The 24,188-nt window shown below is 38.3% G+C and overlaps 1 protein-coding gene and 1 long non-coding RNA gene across 2 annotated transcripts; one reads left to right on the top strand and one right to left on the bottom strand.

Annotated features, from left to right (window-relative positions):
* Window positions 1-3,792: 3,792 nt before the first annotated feature.
* LOC148363645 (uncharacterized) lies at window positions 3,793-5,317 on the bottom strand. Its single transcript, XR_015850670.1, has 2 exons — window positions 4,880-5,317; window positions 3,793-4,794 (listed from the first exon to the last, which is right to left on the bottom strand). It is a non-coding gene; the product is annotated as an uncharacterized LOC148363645 (long non-coding RNA).
* A 71-nt stretch (window positions 5,318-5,388) lies between these two features.
* LOC148363644 (monoacylglycerol lipase abhd6-B-like) lies at window positions 5,389-22,916 on the top strand. Its single transcript, XM_088337602.1, has 9 exons — window positions 5,389-5,551; window positions 9,803-9,926; window positions 11,811-11,970; window positions 14,038-14,151; window positions 15,192-15,324; window positions 18,094-18,251; window positions 18,322-18,376; window positions 19,279-19,379; window positions 21,642-22,916. Exons 2-9 carry the CDS (start codon window positions 9,808-9,810, stop codon window positions 21,831-21,833), a joined length of 1,032 nt encoding a protein of 343 aa, XP_088193728.1. The 5' UTR covers window positions 5,389-5,551; window positions 9,803-9,807; the 3' UTR covers window positions 21,834-22,916.
* Window positions 22,917-24,188: the final 1,272 nt, after the last annotated feature.

Raw genomic sequence — 24,188 nt, 5'->3', positions numbered from 1 at the left:
GCTACATAACCAGTCAAAGGAAGCTCTATTAAAGCATATTTAACTCCAAAATAGGAAGTTTACTTTTATTTTCACACACTGGGTTCCTGGAATGATTACTGCCAGTAATTTACTTGGGTCTTAATTGAGTGCACATGTCTTGCTGTAGGTAAGTAAAGCAACTCCAGGGGGCGCGGTGCATTTTAAAATCGTTTGAAAATAATTATTCATATTTAAAATAAAAATATAACTTAAATTAAAACCAATACCGTATTTAAAAGGCTTTTCATTCATAACGAATAGTCCATTAACGGATGCTTTTGCTCAATTTAAGTTCTGCTCCATTTTTGCCGTGTTTTAAGTAAAATAAGAAAGTTAATAAAAAAGCGAAGATTTTTTGTAATCCCGGAAATTTTACTAACATAAATTTTATTTTTTTCCATAATAACTTTAACAAAGTATTAGCGATTCTTAAAATTGTAAAAACCATGTGTCACATCACACGATTTAGCTCATTTCAAGTGTTCTTATTCTTGTTTTACAAAAATAGTTTTAAAAAACAAAAAATATAGTAAATGTTATAACTCTATAAATCATCCATCTAGGGCTGCAACAATGAATCGAATTAATCGATCAAAATCAATTATTAAAAGGGAGGATCAGTCCTCGATAGTATTTAAACCCAATGTTGAAAGCGTTAATTTTTTTGGGGTGAATCTTGAATGCAACGTGAAATTTGTGTCCGTAGGGTTCATTACTGATCCATTAAATACCTGGGTCGTCGGTCAAAGAGCCTCTAAGCCTTTATTATGTTAGAAAAGCAAAGGATTTGACGTCATCACCACAAAGTTTGTTTTTTTTCAACAAAAATATGAAAGCCACAAGGGATGCAATGTCTCATCTCATCTCATCTCATCAGCCGTACCGCTTATCCTCATTAGGGTCGCGGGGGAGGCTGGAGCCCATCCCAGCCATCTCCGGGCAGTGGGCAGGGGACACCCTGAACTGGTTGCCAGCCAATCGCAGGGCACACAGGGACAGACAACTCATTCGCTCATTCACACCTAGGGACAATTTGGACCGGCCAATTCACCTGAAATGCATGTTTTTGGAACGTGGGAGGAAACCGGAGTGCCCGGAGAAAACCCACGCAAGCACGGGGAGAACATACAAACTCCGCACAGGAAGTCTGGAGCTGGATTTGAACCCACGACAGGTTCCCATGACATGAACTGTGCCGCACAAGCGCTAACCACTGCGCCGCCGTGCTGCCCAGGGATGCAATGTGTATTACACAATATGATACTCAAAATTTTGGAACCAATTTCTACCCCAAAAACTAGCCCGGAGAGGGCTGGGCGCTGAGAGGCTGGATTTATGTACTTTTAACCCATTCAGTGCCATAATGTATGAATATGTTGTCAAAAGCATTTTCCTTGAGTGCCAAAAGGTAAAAACGTTTTTTTTTACTTCTTTTTTTTAACTACTCTAAAGCCTTTGATGCTGATGATCAGTAAGTATCAAGCCTCTGGTAATAATTCCAGTATGATAAATCACTATATATGGTAGGAATGGCGCTGATCAGATCTTTTTCCACACATCAAGGAGCCCCCACTTTTTTGTGTTGCTTTGCTTCCTCAATCCAGCGACTGAAAGTGTGTGGGCGCATCTGAGTGGAATCATTTCACCGCGAACATTGGGCGCTAAAATGTATGCATAAGTTCAGTGTTCTTGCAATAATATGTCATTTTGCGGGCAAATTGCCTTTGTGTTTATGGAAAGCATTTATTAGATATTGGAGGTATCACAATGCAAAAAAAGCACTGAAGTGAAAGCTCTGCTTGAAATATCTCATCTCATAAAAAGATGGGTTTCTCAGAATTTTTGGGAAACGAGTATTTTCTAAGAAGCTGAGCAATGATCAAATGTTTTTTACTAAAGAATTGTAAAAGCTAGAAACGTACAGTGGCTTGCGAAACTATTTGCCCCCCTTGAATTTTGTGACCTTTTGCCACATTTCAGACTTCAAACATAAAGATATAAAACTGTAATTTCTTATGAAGCATCAACAACAAGTGGGACACAATCATGAAGTGGAACACACTTTATTGGATATTTTAAACTTTTTTAACAAATAAAAATTGAAAAAGTGGGTGTGCTTTCAGTGCAGCAAACTCTGTCCAGATGTTCAGTGAGGATCTCTGAATGATTCAATGTGATTCAATGTTGATCTAAATGACTAACGATGGTAAATCCACCAGTGTGTAATCAAGTCTCTGTATGAATTCACCTGCACTGTGATAGTCTCAGAGGTCTGTTTAAAGAGCAGAGAGCATCATGAAAAACGAGGAACACACCAGGCAGGTCCGAAATACCGTTGTGGAGAAGTTTAAAGCTGGATTTGGATACAAAAAGATTTCCCAAGCTTTAAACATCCCAAGGAGCACTGTGCAAGCAATACTATTGAAACAGAAGGAGTATCAGACCACTGCAAATCTCCCAAGATCGGGCCGTCCCCCGAAACTTTCAGCTCATACAAGGAGAAAACCGATCAGAGATGCAGCCAAGAGGCCCATAATCACTCTGGATGAACTGCAGAGGTCTACAGCTGAGGTGGGAGAATCTGTCCATAGGACAACAATCAGTCGTATACTGCACAAATCTGGCCTTTATGCAAGAGTGGCACGAAGGAAGCCATTTCTTAAAGATATCCATAAAAAGTGTCATTTAGAGTTTGCCACATGCCACCTGGGAGACACACCAAACATGTGGAAGAAGGTGCTCTGGTCAGACGAGACCAAAATCGAACTTTTTGGCAACAATGCAAGACGTTATGTTTGGCGGAAAAGCAGCACCTCTCATCACCCTCAACACACCATCCCCACAAGCATGGTGGTGGCAGCATCATGGTTTGGGCTCTCTTTTTCTCATGAGGGACAGGGAAGATGGTTAAAATTGACGGGAAGATGTATGGAGCCAAATACAGGACCATTCTTGAAGAAAACCTGATGGAGTCCGCAAAAGACCTGAGACTGGGACGGAGATTTGTCTTCCAACAAGACAATGATCCAAAACATAAAGCAAAAGCTACAATGGAATGGTTCACCAAAAAACATATGAAGGTGTTAGAATGGCCAAGTCAAAGCCCAGACCTCAATTCAATTGAGAATCTGTGGAAAGAACTGAAAACTGCTGTTCACAAACGCTTTCCATCCAACCTCACTGAGCTGGAGCTGTTTTGTGAGGAGGAATGTGCAAAACAGATAGTTATACCCCAAGTGACTTGCAGCTGTAATCGCAGCAAAAGATGGCGCTACAAAGTATTAACTCAACGGGGCTGAATAATTTTGCACACCCACTTTTTCGGTTTTTATTCATTAAAAATGTTTAAAACATCCAATGAAGTGTGTTACTCTTAATGATTGTGCCCCACTTATTGTTGATTCTTCACAAGAAATTACAGTTTTATATCTTCATGTTTGAAGTCTGAAATGTGGCAAAAGGTCACAAAGTTCAAGGGGGCTAAATAGTTTCGCAAGCCACTGTACATCTAATGAATGATGAGGGTTCAAGCTTTCTTTTGATATTTCCTATGACTATATAGTTATAGAACAATATTTTCTGTAGGCCCTCAAAAATGAGTCAAAATGGCAAAAATTATGTCGAGGTCTGGGTCATTCATTTCCAACCATCAATATCACCATCACCCTTTTTTCCGATCGCATCCTGATTTGTGAGGTTTGTGTCAAGGTTAAAACTTGAGATTGTATGAAAGATTAAGAAACTCAAGTGAATAAAGAAACACACTCTGAGTTGAAGATTGAGTTGGGTAGCCCTTTCATCGGAGTTGCATCCCACCTGAGCCATCTCTAAGATCTGCTTCCAAGATTGGCTCAGAGAGGAATCACACACATTCGATAACTACTTTCCCATTTATTCAAAACACAGGCGGAGAACCAGACCTCATATTGGCTTTAACAAGATCACATGATTACATGAACTGACATACTGCTGTTCGCTAGGTGTCAAACTATCACAATAAACGATAAAAGAAAGTTAAAGTATCCAGCCAGGCGCCCAACTGACCTTAGAAGATAAAGAATAGCCCTCCTGTTGAGAGAGGAGCTAATTATTTATGGTAAGCTTAAACAATCATGCAGTGTATTTCTAAGGGAGCATAGATAAGGAGGAGAGGCACATTTTAGGGAGGTGAGACAGGCAGGTGCCATCTCTGAAGGACTTCTTTTGGTTAAAGACCGTAAGGCGCCATATCCGTGTCTCAACTATTATTACCCCAATTATTATTATTTTTACGCAGCTCTAATGCGCGTTAAACATAAACCAGCGGCACATCAATCAGGAGCTTACTTCAGGTTTCATTATTTAAAAAGATAGACAGATAGCTCTCTTTTAGACGCCTTATGAGGTAATCCCCCTTTCCAGGATGACCAGGCTGCAATGGATGTTGCATTATCAAGCAATAAATTAAAAAATAAAATATAAACTAATTAAGGTATAATATAAAATAAAATAAAAAGGATGACCAAGTTGCAATGGACGCGGTCTTAACAAACAATACACAGATATTGTCATCATGAACTATAGGTCATTCATAAGCCATGAAACATAAGTGTGTTATAAATAATTCCAATGAGGTTGCAGATCGAATCTCAGAGGGTAGAGCATTCCACAGCACCCGGGCCCGAATGGAGAACGCTCTCAAACCTGCAGATTTCTTCTTGGCTCTTGGGATCACTCGTAGACCAGCATTTTAAGAGCCAAGGCTTCGGACAGGAACATAAGGGGAAAATAAATCTGAAAGGTATGAGCGAGAAAGTCATGCATGATTTGTATAATACCGGCAGAACCTTAAAATCACATATAAGCTTGTGCATATTACATTCTAATTGGTGTTGTACTGATCAAGAGACCCCTATAATCCATGTTTTTTCTTCTTTTTTTCCCTGCTTTTTTCTTCTTGTGTGCTTCTTTTTACTTCTTTTTCCACTTCCTTCCTTAATCCCCTTGTTCTTCATTATCCTTTTTGCTTTTCTTCTTCATTTGCTTAAAATTTTTATACGTCCACTTCTCTTTTTGGTGGGCAGAGCGTATATGTGGGTGGGCACTTCTCATCACCGCCCCCCTCTGATAACACTCCTGAACCATTTCGTTTTAGTTTATTATTTTTTTATTAACTCATTTGAATTGGAAAATAATAAATAATAATAATAAATTAATTTTTTGGTTTAAACAATTGTATTGACACTATTAACAGCAAATAAACAATGTGAGGTTTGAACATTTTTTCTCGACAATACAAGAGTTATTCAATATTAATACAAAAAAGAATAGGAAACGCCAAGTTGTTGTCCTTTAAGCGCGTTTTCGACATGTTTTCGTCGTCAATGACGCAGCGCTGCGTGACTATTGTACTTGCCCTTTAAGTACGGATGAAGGCGATTTCAGAAGAAGACGAAACTGGGGGAGGAGAAAGCGAATAATCGGACGGAATGGAGAAAAAAAACATTTCAGTTGACATTTACCGGTGATTTCTCAAAGTCTACCCAGTCAGGTAAGTACCGCTTGGCATAATATGACATTTGACTCCAAACGCTTTAAAATATTATCAAACAACTGCAAGTATGGACATACGCCTATGCGGTCAGGATTCATTAGTTGCACTTGGGTAATGTTGACCTTCTCCGACAGGAAAGAAGCGTGATTTTAATATTTTGTTTTATTGCTTTTTATTTTTTGTGGTTTCACTGTAAAAAAAAAATGATTATAAAAATCTCATACTGAACCCGAATAGTTCGTTTTTATGTGTGATATAATGCTGGTCAAATTGTATGCACCTGATGACGCAACCGATCCAAGCACCTTTGCCCAGAACTAGAGGTTTCATGGGATTCACGCCACAAAAATGTAGATTGAAAAAATGTATTGATGTTGAAAGTACCTCTTTGTTCCCCTGACCTTGAAACAGTAATGCATTTATTTTGGGTCTGCCCCCGTGGTGAAAAAAAATTCTAGTCCGAAATGGGTTTAAACCATTTTGAACTTTGGTTATATGACTCCAAGACGCATAAGTTAAAGGGACAGTCCGTGTGTAATATTTAGTGCTTCCTAGTGGTACCAAAAGCTTTCATTTATCAAAATACGACAAAATTGATTTGGATAATAATACATTAGTTATTATATAAACTTTGATTAAAAACAAATACCATAAATGGAGAAAATTGTATTTGACAAAAGATGAGGCTCACATAGAGGGAGCTTTAAATGTTTGTCTGCGATCTTGCTGCTACATTCTTCCCTTTTTTCTTTTTTTGAGCATTTTTTCCCCTTTTTTCTTTTCTCTTTTTTGAGCATTTTTCCCCTTTTTTCTTATTTGTTATTTTTTTACCTACTTTCCCCCTTTTTCATTTTTTCCTTTCTTTGTTAATTATTTATTGCCGCCTTTCTCCTTTTCTTTGTTTTTCTTCAGTTTGTTTCTCTTTCTGTTGTTTTTTTTTTTTTGCTTCTTTTTTCCTCTTTTTCTGTTTTTATATTTCTTAGAAAAAGGCTGTGCAACAAAAGAATAGGGCGGATTGGTCACTGAATTTTTAGGATTTGTAATCCTGTTACCTTTTTTTCCTACACTACACAAATCAGTGACGTCTAGTGGTCAAATATTACACACTGTCCTTTTAAGGCCAAATTAAACTTTATTGCCAATCTTATTGTCATCATAACCAAATTCTACATTCACAAAAGCAATTTCACTGGTAGAAAAATCTTTCATTACCTTCCAATGTGCAGTAAGACAATACATTTTATCCATAAAGCTTCCGCACAACCAGAAGGTCATACTACCAGTGTTGGGAATAACGCCTTACAAAGTAACGCAATTAGTTTTCTCAGGTACGATTACTGTAACACGTTACTCATAAAATTGTTTAATTCAACTGTCGTTACAACATTTTGCGTTACTCTGCAACTTATAAAAAGTAGATCATGAATTACAACGTCCTCTGATTGCTGTTCATCCTTGGCTCATGATGTAACATAAAACATTTATCCATAAAATTGTTTAAATCAACTGTCGTTACAACATTTTGCGTTACTCTGCAACTTATAAAAAGTGGATCATGAATTGCAACGTCCTCTGATTGCTGTTCATCCTTGGCTCATGATGTAACATAAAACATTTATCCAGCAACGTTTAAGATAGGTGGGCAAAGTACAACTTGATACAGTTACACTGGCGCAATCTCAAGCTCTGAGTATGAGAACGCTGAATTTCTCCTCATGAAGATATTCACCCTACTGAATATACAGAGACTCCTCACTACCTCACGCTTCAGTTATCGCTGGTCCAGTCCTTCGCAGATTTTAAATTGAATTATTTTTTTCTTTATAGTTATTGATATCAACGTATTGTGTTCTGCACACATCAGGGACTGATTGGGGAGGGCGCTACGTTTGGGTGGGTGTGACTGTCTGCGTAATATATGTAATATACAGTTGCTTTTTGAGTGGCACCTTGCTTTGGTGATATCAAGTGGACAAATTTAAAAGTGCAACTGTTTTTTTCTCTTGCGCTGCTCTCATTGTGTCTCACGGGCCAGATTAAATCTTTCGGCGGGCCCACTGGTCGCATATTTGGCACACGATCTCTTCTATTTCTTTTATTATGTAGCTATCTAGAAGCAGTTTCAGGAAGTTGGCTATTTAATTTGTTGGTTTCAGATCAACCCGCTACTTTTGGGTAACAGAAAAACTTTTTAAATTAATTAACTTGTAACTGTAACTAATGACTGTTTTTTTAGTAACACGCTCAACTCTACTACAGGTCAAAATAAGAATATCTGAATATCACTTAATTTGGGAAAAAATGAAAACAACACACCAAAAAGGACAAAATTGTGACCAAAATTCATCAAAAAGCACGTTTGCATTTTGATTGCTGTAGTAGTTGGAAGTAAAAAGGACACAACTACTAAAGCACCAATTGGAGACACCTAATGGGAAAATAATACCAAAAACTTCCTAAATTTATATCCCCATAACACTTTAGATGCATTTAGATAGCTGTAGTAATTACAGGTGGATAGCAACTTCCCACTCCTGTTCCAATTCTAGGCATAAGTACCAGTTGGAGGTAGCTATTTTCTGGCACGCTCTTCAGCCTCCTCAAAAGAGCAATTCCTCTTGCGCCCCCAAAAAGTCTCTCATCCTCCGGGTTAATTATTTTTAACGGGGTCACTTAAGCGTCTGCTCCACTTCTTTCTACATTTCACAGCCAAAGCCTATACTCTGTTCTATATGCATGGTGTGAAGGTTAAATGTAAACAAAACCCTGCCAATGAGAGCACCACTGCCTCCTATTGTAGAGGAGGTGCGATTGCACTTGATTCTTTAAAAAGTAAAGATGGGGGGGAAAAAGTTTCTTGTGGTCTAACAAGCCGGACTCCCCCTGCCCAGAGCCTAATAATGTAGAATAAGTACCAAAAATCAACAAAACGCTTTATTGTATTTTGATTAAGGTAGTACGGATGCTGAATGCAGATAAATAGCATGTTGCAATTGCAGGTTGATAGTACATAAGTTTGAGAGCTTCAATTTTAACCATAAGCCCCAATTCAGTGCTGTTAATCGAAAAACAACCAGAATTTGTCAAAAATAATCACCCAAAATCTAAAACCCTTTTTTGCCTCCTGATTGTTGTTGTAGTTGCAAGTGAAGCACAATCTTCTACTGTAGTTTCATTTTTGTTTTCATCAAAAACGATATGTGAGCTAAGAAACTTACTCTTTAGAAAGCAATTCAGAGTACCTGGACATAAATTCAAGTAAAGAGGAGCCAGAGTGGTGTACTCATAAACATTTACAGGAGTTCATGGTACAATATTCAATGTATGAGGTTCAACAAGTCACTATATTCTTATTAAGTGACTTTTCTTAATGAAAAAAAAATTATATATATATATATATATATATATATATATATATTTTACAGAGGGTTCTGAGACTAACAATTACTTATTCTTGTAATTTATTGTTGATTTGATGGACTTTGATGATTTGATTAAATTGCTACAGTTACTCAATACTTTAATAGTTATTTTCACCCTGTACCTTTTTGATTTTATTCAAGCAATTACAGAATTTGAATGACTACTATTTAAAGGAGTCAATTCTGAAGTAATGGTTCTTTTACTTGAGTGAAATGTTTGGCTACTCTACCCACATTTGGTATTATTTCGTGCCTCCTATTGGTTAAAAACAACCTTCATTCAAAAAAAAAAAAAACAACTATTGATATATTAAACTATCATATAAACTGCATTTTGTAAAATTACTCGTAGGTCAAGAAATTCTTATTCATTTGATATAAATTGCTGACTTAATCATCGGCCATCTTGCGACGGGTTCCCCCAGAAACCTTGTGACAGGCTAGACAACAAAATGAGAAGAAAAATGGTGCGCTTTGGTCACTTTGAGTCTTCATATTTTGTATTGTTTTTCTTTGTAGCACTCATGTCCTGTTCCACTACACATTATAGAGACATCCATCCATTTATCTGCACCGCTTATCTTCAGTAGGGTCGCGGGGGTGCTGGAGCCCACAGAGACATATAGTGATCAAGTATTTCACAGTGTTCCTTTTAGAGGAGTATGCAATAGGTGCCCAATTTGATGGCATCATTGTAGACTTGTAGATGTTAAAGATTTTATTTTTGGATTGAACGGCACAACCTTTGTCGATCCATTAGTATGTAGACTGCAGCAAAAGAATCTGAAATGTTTCACAATCTTAACGTGTTTTGTCATTTACACAGCGGCAATGGATGAGAGTCTCACCGTGGTGATGACGCTCATTGGTACCCTTGTGGCACTTCCCTTTGTGGCTTTTTTCTCAGCGCTGTGGCTCTGGCCCAGTCTGATCATCCACACATATAACTGGTGAGTCTGTTAATACGTAAAAAAATGTCACTTGAGGGGCATTTTGAGCAAAACCCTCCAATAAGTTGCAAATGAAGCCTGGCGCCAACCGCGTGGGGATGTTTCTGTCAATGCCTTTGGCTGTAGAACGCATTCACTTGTCATGGTTCCGAGGTTTAAAAGAAACTCCTGATGTGACCTGACAATGACTCGGACGACGACCTTTTAAGATTGCAACTACCACAGAGATCGAGTGAGCATTAAGACAAGCACCTATTTAATACCGCGTCAAACGAGACCGTGAATGAGGGCTGTGTTGCATAAAATGTGAGCCCTATATTTTTAGACAACAGCGCCAGGGCAACCATACGATGGAAAAAAGGGCCAAATTGCACATGTGATAAGTCGTCTTTTTCTGTTTTTGCCATTGAATTCCTTTTGCTTGCCATTGTTCGTCAAGGATTAAAAGAAACTGTGGTGCGACCTTACAATGACTTTGATGAAATGGAAAAAGAACAAAAGTTTTTTTGATGGCTATATTACCATGTTGTCTAATTCGAATGTATGAAATTAAGGACTTGCTTTTTGGATGAAAATGTTTCAATATCGTGAGTACGTAATACATATTGAATAAAGTACTGTCAAACCTCCCAATTTACTTCTGTTATGTATTATATGAAAAATGTTGAAAAAACATTGACTATTTTTTCTTCTGGAAGTGTGTCATTAATGTTTTCAGACGTCACCGCAGTGTACTTCGCTAGCAAGCATTTGTTTTGAAAACGGGCAGCCGTTTTCCTTTCTTTCCCGCACACTTTAAAAATTTGAGGATGGAGCGCCAACATTTTCAAACATGTCTGATACTTCTGTGTATCGACCCTTTGCAAACATGTGACCTAACCATGCGACAATGCTATGTTGGACAGCAGTAAATTTGGGTAAACATTACTCCCAGTGAGTGAGGCCAGTAAAAGTTAGACCACAACGAAAAAAAAAACTATACAATTCAACACTATTGGCAATGACTTGTCAAACGAATATTGTGCAGCTGTTTGATGAGGTGGCCCTTCTCGTCTGAAAGCACAAGGAGCACTATTTAGAATAACTGAGGATAACATGGCTAGCTAACGATCATACCTTTATCCTGACATATTCACAGATCTAACCAAATCATCTAGTCTGTTTGACTTCAGTCCACACGTTATATACCACTATATATCGTTGCTGGTTGTCTTACTGGTATACATTGACACGCGGATGCACCTCATAATGGCAAAGGTAAGACACTTGTGTTAGCTGTGTATGCTAATATGTTTTATCCAGAGTGCCATCAAGTCTCAAATCCATTGTAACCGAAAGCTGCCATTTTTATTATCATTTATGGTCATTTTGAATGTGTTTATTGAGAGTACACATCAGTCACACTCTGCTACAGTAGCACCAGCTAACTTATTGGTAGCTACATTGAGTGTCTTTGACACGACTTGTATCCACTTAACATAAAATTGCTCGGAAATACGTAAAAAGTACCTTGTAAAAATTGCTTCTTGCAAATCCTGGAGTACTTTAAAGGCTGCCAGTCCTTCCGGTTGATTGCAGGTGTCCATCGCCGTCTTCTGTTTTCATCAAAAGGCATACGACAAAATGCCAAAATTGGCTTAAGAATCTTGCCGGTTTGCACAGCAAGAAATCATCATGAAAATTCGTAGTTATATTCTTCTGACGTGGTTGATGTTTGTTTCAACTCGACTGCTTTTTCAACTGCCAGCTTCTCAGATACTTTGCCTACTTCCAGATGTGCAAAGGGTCAATACCTGACACCAAAATTTGTAAATGGTGTTTTACACATATCAAAACAATTATGTTTTGGTGTCCTAATCTGGGTCTGCGTTTTCCATCCTGCAGGTTCATGCGTCTCAAACTTGGCCTGGTGGTCAGCTACTCGTACAATGGCAGCTACCGCTTCTGCTATTTCAGCCGCGGGAAACCAGAAAAATCCAAAGCATCCCTATTGCTCCTTCATGGCTTCTCTGCCTCCAAAGACATGTGGTTTCCCCTCATTAAGGTAACACTCTAATGCATGCCCATCAATCTGGTTTTTTTTTTTTTTAATCAATTCAGTCATTCAAAATGCAAAGGAGTGCCCCCTTGTTTGTTCTGAGTGCAAGCAAGTCACACAGAAAAGGGGCAAAAAATGATTTATATTTTTACAGACATTACTCCTAGTTTGTGGCTTCTATCTCATGTGGCTGCTTATTGGCACCTCATTGTTTGCTGTGAGGGCCCATTTTTTTTCTAAGAAGCTTTTTTTAATGATTCAAACTTCAAACATAAGTGGATTGGGAAAAATATACTTCTCTGGCACATTGGCACACAAATAGACAACTCACTCGCTCATTCAGACCTAGTGACAATTTGGACCGGGCAATTAACCTGACATGCATGTTTTTGGAATGTGGGAGGAAACCGGACTGCACGGGGACAACATGCAAACTCCACACAGGAAGGTTTGATCCCATGACCTCAGAACTGTGCCGCTAACACGCTAACCACTGCGCTGCCCTGTATTATTGATCACCATTTATCAATAAGTAAATATTTGAAGAAACAAACCATTCGAATATTACTTTACTTCGAATGTAACACACAGTTTAATGCAATATAATGGCACTCACATGTAGTGCGTGGATGTGTTTCTTAATGGCACTAATTCCTACTAAACTAAACTTTTTATTCCCTGTGATTGAAATTAGTAGGTAGCTCCTAGATTAATACATACAATGTTTAAAAATAGCACCTCTGTGTCTTTGCTGGAGTTTAACCCCTTAAGGTATTAACAGTCTGACTGCCCGCCAATGGATAAATTTAAATCTTGTCTTCACGATGTCACCAGTTACTGAAAAATGTCATGCTACATATCATTGGAAAGCTTAAACTCTGGAGTCAAGATACCTTTTCGAAATGTATTCATCACAGAAACATCTCGATCATTCTGAAACAAGATACCCGAAAACTGGAAAGTTTTATCACTCTCCCAAAAGTGCTGTGATACTCCACTCATGAAACAATTCTACACAAACATGGTCTGGTTATATTCACACGAGTACAGTGAATCCAACTGTGTAAAATATTTACTCCAAAACACACGATAATGTCGACAGTTGGAAAAAGAAATCTGCCTAAAAGCATTCCTGCATTGTTTGATGATCCTTGTTGTAATCAGTCTGTTTTGCCCCATAATTCCCTTTTACAAGTCAACAAACTAGAAATGATTTCTGATATGGCTGTGGGCTCTGACCGTTCGATTGACCCCACTCTCAGCCAATTGCAAGGTTTTTGTATTTCTTATGGGCCTTACCCTGTGACAACTTATGAGGGCCCATATTGAAAAAAAAAACATGACCTACTTCGGCTTAAAAAATCTTTAGCTAATAGTGACCAATTTAATTGTTGATTGACAAATTGGTTAGCCAGTGAAATTTCCAACACAATTGTATGCAATTTTACTGGGTTTATTCAAATCAGAGCCAAAAATAAACATGCGTAAATGCAACCCGGGATCCATTCTTGCGCGCGATTATCATGCGTTAATGTGCACAATCAGTGATTGACTTTTGAAGCATAAAATCAATCATTGAAATAATTTGCACCCAAATTTGTATTTGTGTGCCATTTTCATCACTTTTCAGTTTGCATGAGTTTCCCCATGTTAAATAAACTGTATTTGAAATGAATTCAATTGTTGAGGAGAAAACCCTCAACCCTGCATGGGTGTTTTTTTCTACCATGTGGCCCCTAAAATGATTGTGACACCCTTGATCTACTGGACAGGGATAACTAATACTTTCTCTTATATTTATTTAAAGATCGCACAGATATGCGACAACAACAACATGCTTTATGCAAATAGTTGAACACTTTTCTCTGGCACACCCAGACCCGGTCTCACCGTGTGACCCGACACTTTCAGGGCATGCCTATTACTTGTCACACTGGTTGAGATACACTGTCATATGTGAGGTATAATCTCTGTGCAGTGTTTGAACAAGCTGAAACAGTCATTTAAAAAACGGAACTTTATAAATGCAAAGTTTGTTTAAATGTTACACCGTGTGCTTGTTTTCTATACCAGTACATTCCTGTAGAGCAGCACTTATTGTGCGTGGACATGCCGGGTCATGAAGGGACAAGTCGAACTGGGTCAGAAGACTACACCATCCAGGGTCAGGTCGCACGAATCCATCAGGTGAGCGTGTGAATGTTTTCTTGATGTAAAAATGGCAACCTTACTCAAACTGGACTTGATTAAAGGGAGACAAAATGTATATTCCCTTAGGTTAATCCCACCAGCAAGCACTACCATAGTGCAAATATCAAATACAGTGGTACCTCTTTATACGAGCACCTCTACACATTTTGGCGCACAAGTTTCCCTTTATTTAACAACTGGCTAGATTTAGGAAGGAAAATCCAATTCATGCGCAGGCGACCACTATAGAGCGCTTGGTGTTTTTCACGGTGCCCTTGGTTATACATGTAGGGTACCTGTATTCTGCAGCAAGTTTGTTTTGATCGCATCCCTTTAATCATATTTTATTGCATCTCCTTTATGTGACCTTAGTCACGAGTTCTGGAAAGGTGTCTGAGGATAAAAAAAGAATGAAAATTGAAACAAAACAAAAAATAATGGAAAAACGCAAGTGCTGTGTTCGATTATGATTCAAGGATCATAATCGGGAAGCTGCGAGTGCCGATCACAAAGCTGCGGAAAAATTTAGGCAGTACTTCCCTGCAATCATTTCTGAAGGATGTTATGATCCTGCTACAAAAAAAAAACAGAAAAGAGGAGAATAAACAAGAAAATCTGCCATCTACAAAAGAGATTAAAGAGGTGCTGGTTAAGTAGGAGGAAGTTGCTTGTTTTGTTGGAAAAGAAAAACACCCAGAAAAGGTGGCAACCGGTTGTGCGATAGCTCTCTTTAATGACACCGACCTTACGCATTCCTATTACATTTTGAAGGGAAAAATCTCTTTGGTAAGTTTTTCTTTTCTTTCAAAATACCTGTAGTAAGTGATTCCAGCTAAAAGGGGGGAAGCGGGCAAAAAAAACATAATAACTGATCTTTTGGGAGGTCTGGAACGTGCAATTTGTTTTGAATTATTTCTTATCTAGAAAATGTGCCTTTTACACGAGCAATTCAGTCTACGAGCATGATCCTGGAATGAAATAGGCCTGTATGTAAAGGTACCACTGTATTTAAAAAATTCCTTTTTTTCTGTTTTTAGTTTGTGCAGAGTGTTGGTCTGGACAAAAGACCATTTCACTTAGTAGGAACATCTATGGGAGGCAGTGTTGCGGGGGTGTATGCTGCCACATACCCAATGTACCTGTCTGGCGTGACCTTGATGTGCCCTTCAGGTAAAATGGCCAATCGTCACTTTCAGAACAAATTTTACATGCTTGGAAACTTGATCCTCTTTTGTATTCGCTTTCTGTGGCCACCTATGTGTAGCATTGTTTCCAAAGTTACCTTGCAAAAGTAACTTTACTGATTACCTTCTTTTAAAAGTCATACTTTTTGTTACTGATTACTTGGTTTTAAAACCAACACAAGTTTATTATAAGTATGTATTTCATTGATGCACATTCTGCAGCTACTGAAAACATCATCTCAAAATAATGGCAAACAACTATGGCGTTTTTTATCTTGTGTTTCGAAGTAAATGGGTCTATAATTTGAGTGCCATTTGCAGTTACCTCAGATTACCAAAACGGGACGTCAAATTTTCACTCTATAAAATAACTGAGTCTCATAATTCTGTTAGAGCTCCACTATTATTCGTGATTGTGGTTCATTGATGAATAACACAGGGTTCCTGTAGATCCTTGAAAACTTTTCAAAGGCATTCAATTCATTATCCTAAAAAGTAAAGCTTGAATAGCATTAAAATGTCTTAAATCCAATTTTAATCTTAAAAATGTGGACACATTCATGAGAATTATCTCTTTTGAACTAAAAAGGTTTTGTAAAACAAGGAATTCTTAATGCATCACGAAAAATTCTTTATGAATGTAGCAGAAACGTTTTTGGGAATTAGTGGTTGTCTGCCAGTTTTTACTGAGGATCCATGCATGATGTACTGGAAACATCCTTTTTATTGTTTTCCATGCCTAATGTCTAACTATAAATCATTGGGGAAAAAAACGCTGTGTCTCGCGATTATATTATCGCACTATGTAATTGCGGTATTGATTAGATTTCGGTTAACCATGTAAACTGACCCCCTATTTTAGTACCGTATTTTCCGCACTATATGGCGCACCATGTTATAAGGCGCACCTTCAATGAATGATATATTTTAAAACTTATGCCATACATAAGACGCACCCCATTATAAGGCGCTATAAGTGCATGCTGGTTTAAGATCAGGTAATTGTGCAATTTTGTAATTGTAATCCTGTGCAGTCCTTCGAGACATTTTTGGGATTAAGGGCTATTTACGGTAAATAAATGTGACGACTTGACTACAGTAGAGAATGTAGTTACTTTATGCAACCTCTAGATGTTGCCACGCTCAAGGGAATGTCAACAAAATATTCAAAAAGGTCAAACTTTATTAACAAACAAGCTTTCCACAACTCCATTCACTCCCAAAATGAATAAACAGCCGTTTTATTATTTTCTCTGAGGTAAAGCATTTTCGTGACACATCTTTGACATCTTTGAACAACATCGACATATTTTATTTTTTGTCCATTTAGTCAACACGCAAAGAAAAAAACGTCTGATACTGTTATTTTAAATGAAACGTTAGTGCAATCGCAATAAAGTGACACTCGTAATGTGCAAAAACAACGAGTGCAAAGCAATAACATAATAACTGTAAAATGTAAAACGTAAACACACAAAAGAAAAACAAAGATCACTCTATAAGCTCCTCATCGACGAATCCCTCGAATTCTTCTTCTGCTGTGTTCGAATTGACCATATCTCAGTGAATGGGCCATCCAACACGTCCGGTGTTTTTGTGCCAGCGCTGTTGCCTTCATACGTATAGTTATCGTACTGACACTTCTGCTTGCCGCTCTTTGTTGAACAACCCACTGTTCAAGTGTCTCCTCTAACTCTGGCCATCTTGCTTTATTGCCACGGAAACTTTGTTGAGTTTTCCTTACTTGGCGGAGCTTATCTTCATCCTTTCTCCACTTCCGTACCATCGATTCATTTAAGTTTAACTCTCTCGCTGCCGCTCTATTGCCGTGTTGTGCTGCGTGACTGATCGCTTTGAGTTTAAACTCGGCGTTGTACGCGTGTCTCTTAACAGGAGCCATTTTCTTATACAAATGCACGTATGAAAGAGAATCTCGCTCTCTCTCTCTCTCGCTCTCTCTCTCTCTCAAACGTGACATTCTGAATAATTCTGCGTTTGTTTAAGGTAAATTGTGCTTTACATCTTCACCAGTCATAACCCTGGATTCAGACAAATACTGTATTTGTTGAATATGAATTAAGCAGTTTAATGGGGTAGCCATTTTGCCACTTAGTAAACAAATACAACACGAGCCCCGGCAACTACCAATCGTTTAATATTTCCCAGTATGCACAGCTCGAAAAATGGAGTCGGCGGCTGTTTCTCGTAGTTGCGAGACCTTGCGAATTTAATATTGAGCCATATATAAGGCGCACTGTGTTATAAGGCGCATGGTCAGCTTTTGAAAAAAAACAAGACTTTTAGGTGCGCCTTATAGTGCGGAAAATACGGTATTTTGTTTTTATGGTTGTAAATACGGCTCGATGCGAGTAAACGGATTTGGGGGAGTATCTCGAAAAATTCAGTGCCCTCATATATGCTTGAGACAGTGCCACCATAACTGTCATCAGGTGTACTTTATAGGTATTTATAAACTTGCTGGTAATGACTTGTAGGTTGTTATATACTGTAATGTGCGAAGAAGTGACAAATAGCAATAAGAGAACGTTGTCGTTATTGATTAGCCCCTTATAAGTAGAGTATCACACCATATTGTAACGGCAGTTGAGATGAAATATTTTACTAGTGAGGCATTGCAATACTCGCTACCAAATTATTGCGTTCCAGGAAATTGCATATTATTATAACGCGTTAGTCCCAACACTGCCCGACTCTGAGAAAGATCCCCTGATGGATTTTTTTTTCCCTTCTTCAGGTTTGGATTACCCAACAGATTCTAAATTCATATCTCAGTTGAAGGAGATGAAGGAGAATCCTGGGAATTCGTCCATCCCTTTGATTCCATCCACCCCGCGGGAATTGGAGGACATGTTCCGTCTCTGTTCCCATAGGACCATCAAGCTGCCGCGACAGGTAAAAGAACTACAAACATGGCTGCCTGCAAGCATGGTTTTGACCATGGATGGTGTTTTTTTTCTGATAGATTCTGCGAGGCTTGCTGGACAAAAGGATACAACACAATGACTTTTACAAAGAACGTGCGTACATCATCTTACCTTATCCCACATGTGTCAAACTTGTGGCCCGTCACATCATTGTATGTGCCCCTTGAGATCTCAAATGTCTGAGCGTCTGAAAATAAATGGGTCAAAAGAGTGCTTTGACCAAAAACTAAATCAATTTAGTTTTATTTAGTCGACTACGATATCCGAGGAATGACATCTAAGCGTCAGCATATTTGTATCGATAAAGTGGAATTGAAAAATATCCTCAAAATGTCCAAGATAATTTGGTTGTACAGTGATACCTCTACATACGAGATTATTTCGTTCCCAGATAGTGTTCGTATCCAGATTTGCCTGTGTCTCGATTGCATTTTCCCGTTACCAAACAACAGAAAACCAATTAATTCGTTCCAGCCTCCCAAAAATATCCAAGTTAACCCTAAATAGCTATGAAAATCTTTCTGATCATTAACAACACATTGAAATAGCAACTGAAAAAAAGGGTAATAAAATACATATAAAGCCCTGGCCTTTAGTAGTAATGTCTGAAAATTCTTCTGACTTGGATTTTCTCTCATGTCAAGCAAAAGTCTTGCTCGAAAGACATCTCATATCTTAAATTTCTTGTAGATGGTATGTAGAGGTATCATTGAATGTTACTCGTAACGTATATATGTGTAATGAAATGTTTAATGCAACTGTAGTGTTGGTGATTAGAATAATTACTGAATGTAATAGCTAATTTACATAAAGGATTAGTTACATTTATTTTACATACCAATTGTATTTGGTTACATCTGGCCCTTTGAAGGCAGCCCTTATGTTGAGGTGGCCCTCGGTGAGAATGAGTTTGACACCCCTGCCTTAGAAATTCACCTGCTCATGATTGCTACACTGCTGCTAAAAGAATGAATATGTTTGTTTATGTTTTAAAGTGTTTATGGAACTGGTTGATGAAAAGTCTCGCAACTCTCTCCAAGAACATCTACATTTGATTACATCACCCTTGCAAGTACTTTGGGGAAAGCAAGACCAGGTAATTAAAATGACACCTTGAATAAAAATGAACACAAAATTGTCTTTAAAAAAACAATAATTATAATGATCAAAAGTCACTATCTCTTGTAAAACTAGAATGGCTATGCGCCATTAGAGCATCAGCTGCGTCGAGATACGAAACATTCCCTTTTTGGCAGGGTCATTCACCTCTTTTCTCACCCCGGCCACCACCTCTTTGACCTGCTGCCTTCCGGCAAGCGCTACAGGTCACACAAAGCAAAAACAAACAGACTCAGAGACAGTTTCTTCCCCACAGCCATTACCACCCTAAACAGACACCGCACAAAAAACTGAAAACTGTTGCAAAAAACTGCCTCACACGAATGTAAAATGGTACTCACGTACATGCTATCTGCACTATGTTTGTTCACTGCTCAAAACAGACACCGCACAAAAAACCTGAAAACTTGTGCCAACACTACCTCATACGAATATAATGGTACTCATGTCTATGTTCTTTCACCTGTCGACTGCACTACGTTTACTGCTCACCTTGCACAATGTCTGACCATTTCCTCTTTCTGCACTATGATGTCTGTTTGCACCAATGCATATGCTGACCATTTTTTTGCACTATGATGACTTTGCACCAAATGCAATATTGCACAACCCTTACGATACCAACGGTATCACGACAACACTGTATGTAACATCCCACATGCCGACATTTCTTGTGTAAATACCATGTAAACTATAACTATAGCCTTATCCCCCTTGTTTTATAACCTTATCTTCTCTGTTCCTTTATCTTCTTGGCTCATACCTCACTGTGAATGTGTAAAACTGGAGTGTCATGCCCAATTTCGTTGTCACAATATGTTAACCCGTTTTGTAACAATGACAATAAAGGTATATTCTATTCTATTCTATTCTATTCTAAAGTGACCTACCGGATTGCTTGTAAAATATTATGATCCTGGCCTAAGAGAGTGAGAGTCTTTTTAGCATAGTACTGAAAACCAAAGCTACACATTAGGCGTTGACATTCTGTGCTCTGATTAGCCCTTTGAGACCCCTTGTGATTAAGGGCTATACAAATAAACATGACTTGACTTTCTGGGAAAGCTATTGAGTCATCAAAACCAAAAATACTAAATCAGCTTTTTGGGGGAGGTTTTCAGCTCTGGGGTAACCCACCTGACTGCCTGTAAAAGATGATGTTGGTATTCAATGTTGTGGGGGAGAGTGGAAAGTCGGTTGTCATGGTTGCCATGGCGCTCAATTGGTCCCCGCTGTGTGGTGGCAGGTTCTGTCACAGTTGCCACGGCGACCAATTGGCCCCGCCCACTGACACCAGCTGAAACGCATTGACAGATTGCTCCCTGGGAGTACGCGGTCCTTTGAGCCGTTAAGTGTCAGAGCGTCTGCAAGACTCCTGTTAAACTCTGTGTGAAATGCCTAGTTCTGTGATTTTGCCTGTGTTTGATCCTGTTTTATTTTTGGCCTGATCTGTTTGATTTTAACAATTCTTTTGTTCGGATTTCAATCCAATCTGCGACCGTCGATCCCCGGATCGAGTGTGCATGCATTCCTCCTCTCCCTAATAACCTGTGAGTACGTTACGCGATTGGGCTCTCCATTCCTGTATCCTGTCCTGGTTCGTGACATCAGTATGGAAAAAGAATGACGAGTCAGCAAAACCAAAAGTGCTGAGTGAAGTTTTGGGGGATTCTTGTTCTTATAAAGGTCACTCCTATTTGCAAGGCATTGTTTTGAAAATTAATGTTGTTCTGGCGGTGGGGAGAGCAATGTCTCTGGGAAAGCGGCTGAGTCATCAAGCCAAAAAATGCCAAGTCAGCTTTTTTGTGAGGTTAGTTTTCCACATTGGGGGTAACCTATATGAGTGCCTGGAAAATGTAGTTCTGACTAGGCCAAATGGAAGTTCTTCCTGGGAAAAAATGTTGAGTTAACAAACCTTAAAGTGCTGAGTCAGCTTTTTGGCATTTTTTTCCCATCTAGGGTAACCTACCTGACTGGCTGTGAAAGCTGGTGGTCATATTTAAGCTCGTTCCCTATTTTATTGGGTGGGCAGACACACAAGCAAACGGATATAGTTTCTGAAATCATCAACACCACCCTTGCCTTGGTCACTGGTGAAAAGTACACAGTCTTTAGTCCCTATTGATACTCCTGTCGGTTTTGGTCTACTGCTGTGCCACATGTTGTGGTTTGACTGACATTTGTTTATGGTGTTTTTTTTTGGTTTTGTTTTTTAATGTTTTATTTTTTTTCCTTTCAGGTTCTGGATGTTTCCGGGGCATCTGTGCTACAAGAGGCGGTGCCGCACTGTCAGCTGTGTCTATTGGATGACTGCGGACACACCATTGGACTGGAGAGGCCTCGGAAGGCAGCACAGCTCATCATGGAATTCCTGTCTGCAGAGGAAACTCACAACATGGACACAAAGGAAATGTCCTCAACAACGACATGAAAACAAATTATGGAGCTGGAGATTGATTACTGTTGAATCAAATTATTTAGACGATATAGTTCATTACCATCGAGATCAGAACAATATGATTGACCACGTAACCATACTGTACACCTAATGTTTCAAACTCCTGGCCCAGATGTGGCCCTCTGTATCATTTTATGTGGTCTGTGAGACAATGCTGAGAAGCACATGAGAAAAATGACCTGCATCTTGTCGAGCAATGACTTTGAGTTTTAAATATGTCCACTGGATGTCGCCAAAGCCAGGCCCCACTCACAAAGCCTCCACTGTAGCTGCATTTGCCGTAATAATCCAATTTTACATCCCTGAATCAGAATTAAATTGTGATCCTTCAAAAAGACCCAAGCCCTCCAGTTAAGGCACACTTTTTAAGGCATTCATTTATTTGTCAGGCCCCAATGAGAATGTTTTTTTTCCCTACCACGTGGCCCCCGAGCTGAAATGAGTTTGACACCTCTGCTGTACATACACATTTATGATTTCCTTTAAATATTCCTCAATTAATCTGGTTGTTTTTAGTTTCTCCTCTGGTTGTGTATTTGTGTTTTTTTTTTTTCCAGAAATCGAAGGACAGTTATCTTTTACACATCTAACAACAATGAAATTAATTATGTTGTCCAATATATTTGTTTTATTTCCATTGACTTCATGTAAGTGCAGTAAAGCGGCCCAATAACATCAGACCTATTTAATAATTTAATAGGTGAATAAAAGCATCAGTGTACTTTTTTGACCACTAGATGTTGAGAAAGTGATATTGTGCAAGGGGTCTCCAACGTGGTCGTCGTGAACAACAGGTCACCCCCTAAAGAACACCTGAGTAGCCCGCAGAAAAGTTCTGAAAATGTTCACCATTGTTGTTATTGCGATTATCTAGTGAATTTGATGATTTCCAATCGATGGGATGTTTTAATGGTCGACTTAAAGCCTCATTGAGTAATATTGAGGTGGGGCCAGTGATACACGTCACAGCATGGTGGCAATATGTCGGACAAACCTGGCGCCGACTTAAGTGGGGATTCTTTATAAAATGTTCATTATAAAATTTAACATTGATATAACGGTTCATGTATTTTCTCCTGATATTCAAATCGGTGTTTTTTTTCTTTTACTGTATGAAAGTTTTTTGTACCACTAGGTGGCACTAAATATCCTCCACCGACTAGTAACCTAGTAACATAATAAAAACATAGAAATAAGTTATTTTAGAAATATATATAAAAATAATACCACCTTTGCGCCAATGAGTTATAGAAAGTAGCTCTTTGCTTTAAAAAGGTTGGTAAACCCTGGTGTATTGCAACCACAAACAAGTGCTTAAAAGCGCAAGGAAGAATACAAACTACAGGGACTCAAAGTGACCAGAACGCACCATTATTTATTTAAAAATGCATGTTCATATTATAGTTTATGTATTTTTATTTATTTATTTCAATTGTTTTTAATTTTTGTTTCCCACTTAGAGGTGCCAAATAATCACACTGTCCCTTTAAATATACTTGTCAACCGATAATGTTTGATCTTTTTTTCAAACGAATTGTTAAAATATTTTAAGGAGATGGTATTTAGAAAAAAAAAAAAAAATTTGAACATTTGATTTATGATAAAACCTTTCTATTAAATGTATTTTTCTTTAGCCATGGATTACAGAATGTCATAATGCATGTAAGATTTTGTGTGCGCATTGGTTCATTTCTGTAATTGATTCTTGTCCTGAATATGGGCATTGTGGTATAAAGGCAACAAGTACAGTAAATCTACAGCTTGACAAACCGAAAAGTATCTTGAGCAATAGAGCGACACTTACAAAAGTGTAATTAAATCACTAAAATGAAATGTAACAAATGCCTTGCATTCCTTTGAAGAATATTTGACAAAAATAATATAACCAAAACAAATGCCCACAGCAATGGAAGAGGTTTTTTAACATCCTCAGTATTTCTAGTCAAGTCATGTTTTTTTTTGTATAGCCCAGTGATTTTCAACCACTCTGCTGCGACACACTAGTGTGCCGTGAGAGATCGTTAGGTGTGCCATGAGAAAGCATCCAATGTCACTTTTTTAAATTTAAAATTTGATAAAACATTTATGAATCATTTTCTGCAAATATGTCATTTTCAAGTGTATGTGCTGTAAAAAACGGGGGGTATTATAAATTATATTGTAATTAAACATAATGTTCTGTTTCATTTTATAACATTTTGGTTAGTCGTGTACCGCAAAATTGTTCCAATGTAAAAAAGATGCCCTGGCTCAAAAAAGGTTGAAAAACACTGGTATATCCCTTAACCAAAAGATGTTTTAAAGAGCTGCACAGACTATTATCGACAA

Source organism: Urocampus carinirostris, chromosome 6 (genome assembly GCF_059441175.1).
Source record: "Urocampus carinirostris isolate Australia breed hairy pipefish chromosome 6, RoL_Ucar_1.0, whole genome shotgun sequence".
Classification (NCBI taxonomy): domain Eukaryota; kingdom Metazoa; phylum Chordata; class Actinopteri; order Syngnathiformes; family Syngnathidae; genus Urocampus; species Urocampus carinirostris.
Note: the sequence above shows the minus strand (reverse complement) of the source record. Positions and strands in the feature narration are given on the sequence as shown.

Coding starts and splice junctions, on each gene's coding strand:
- LOC148363644 (XM_088337602.1), top strand. CDS start 9,808: ATGGATGAGAGTCTCACCGTGGTGATGACGCTCATTGGTACCCTTGTG. Junction 11,971..14,037: donor TGTGGTTTCCCCTCATTAAG/GTAACACTCTAA, acceptor TTTCTATACCAG/TACATTCCTGTAGAGCAGCA. Junction 15,325..18,093: donor GACCTTGATGTGCCCTTCAG/GTAAAATGGCCA, acceptor TCCCTTCTTCAG/GTTTGGATTACCCAACAGAT.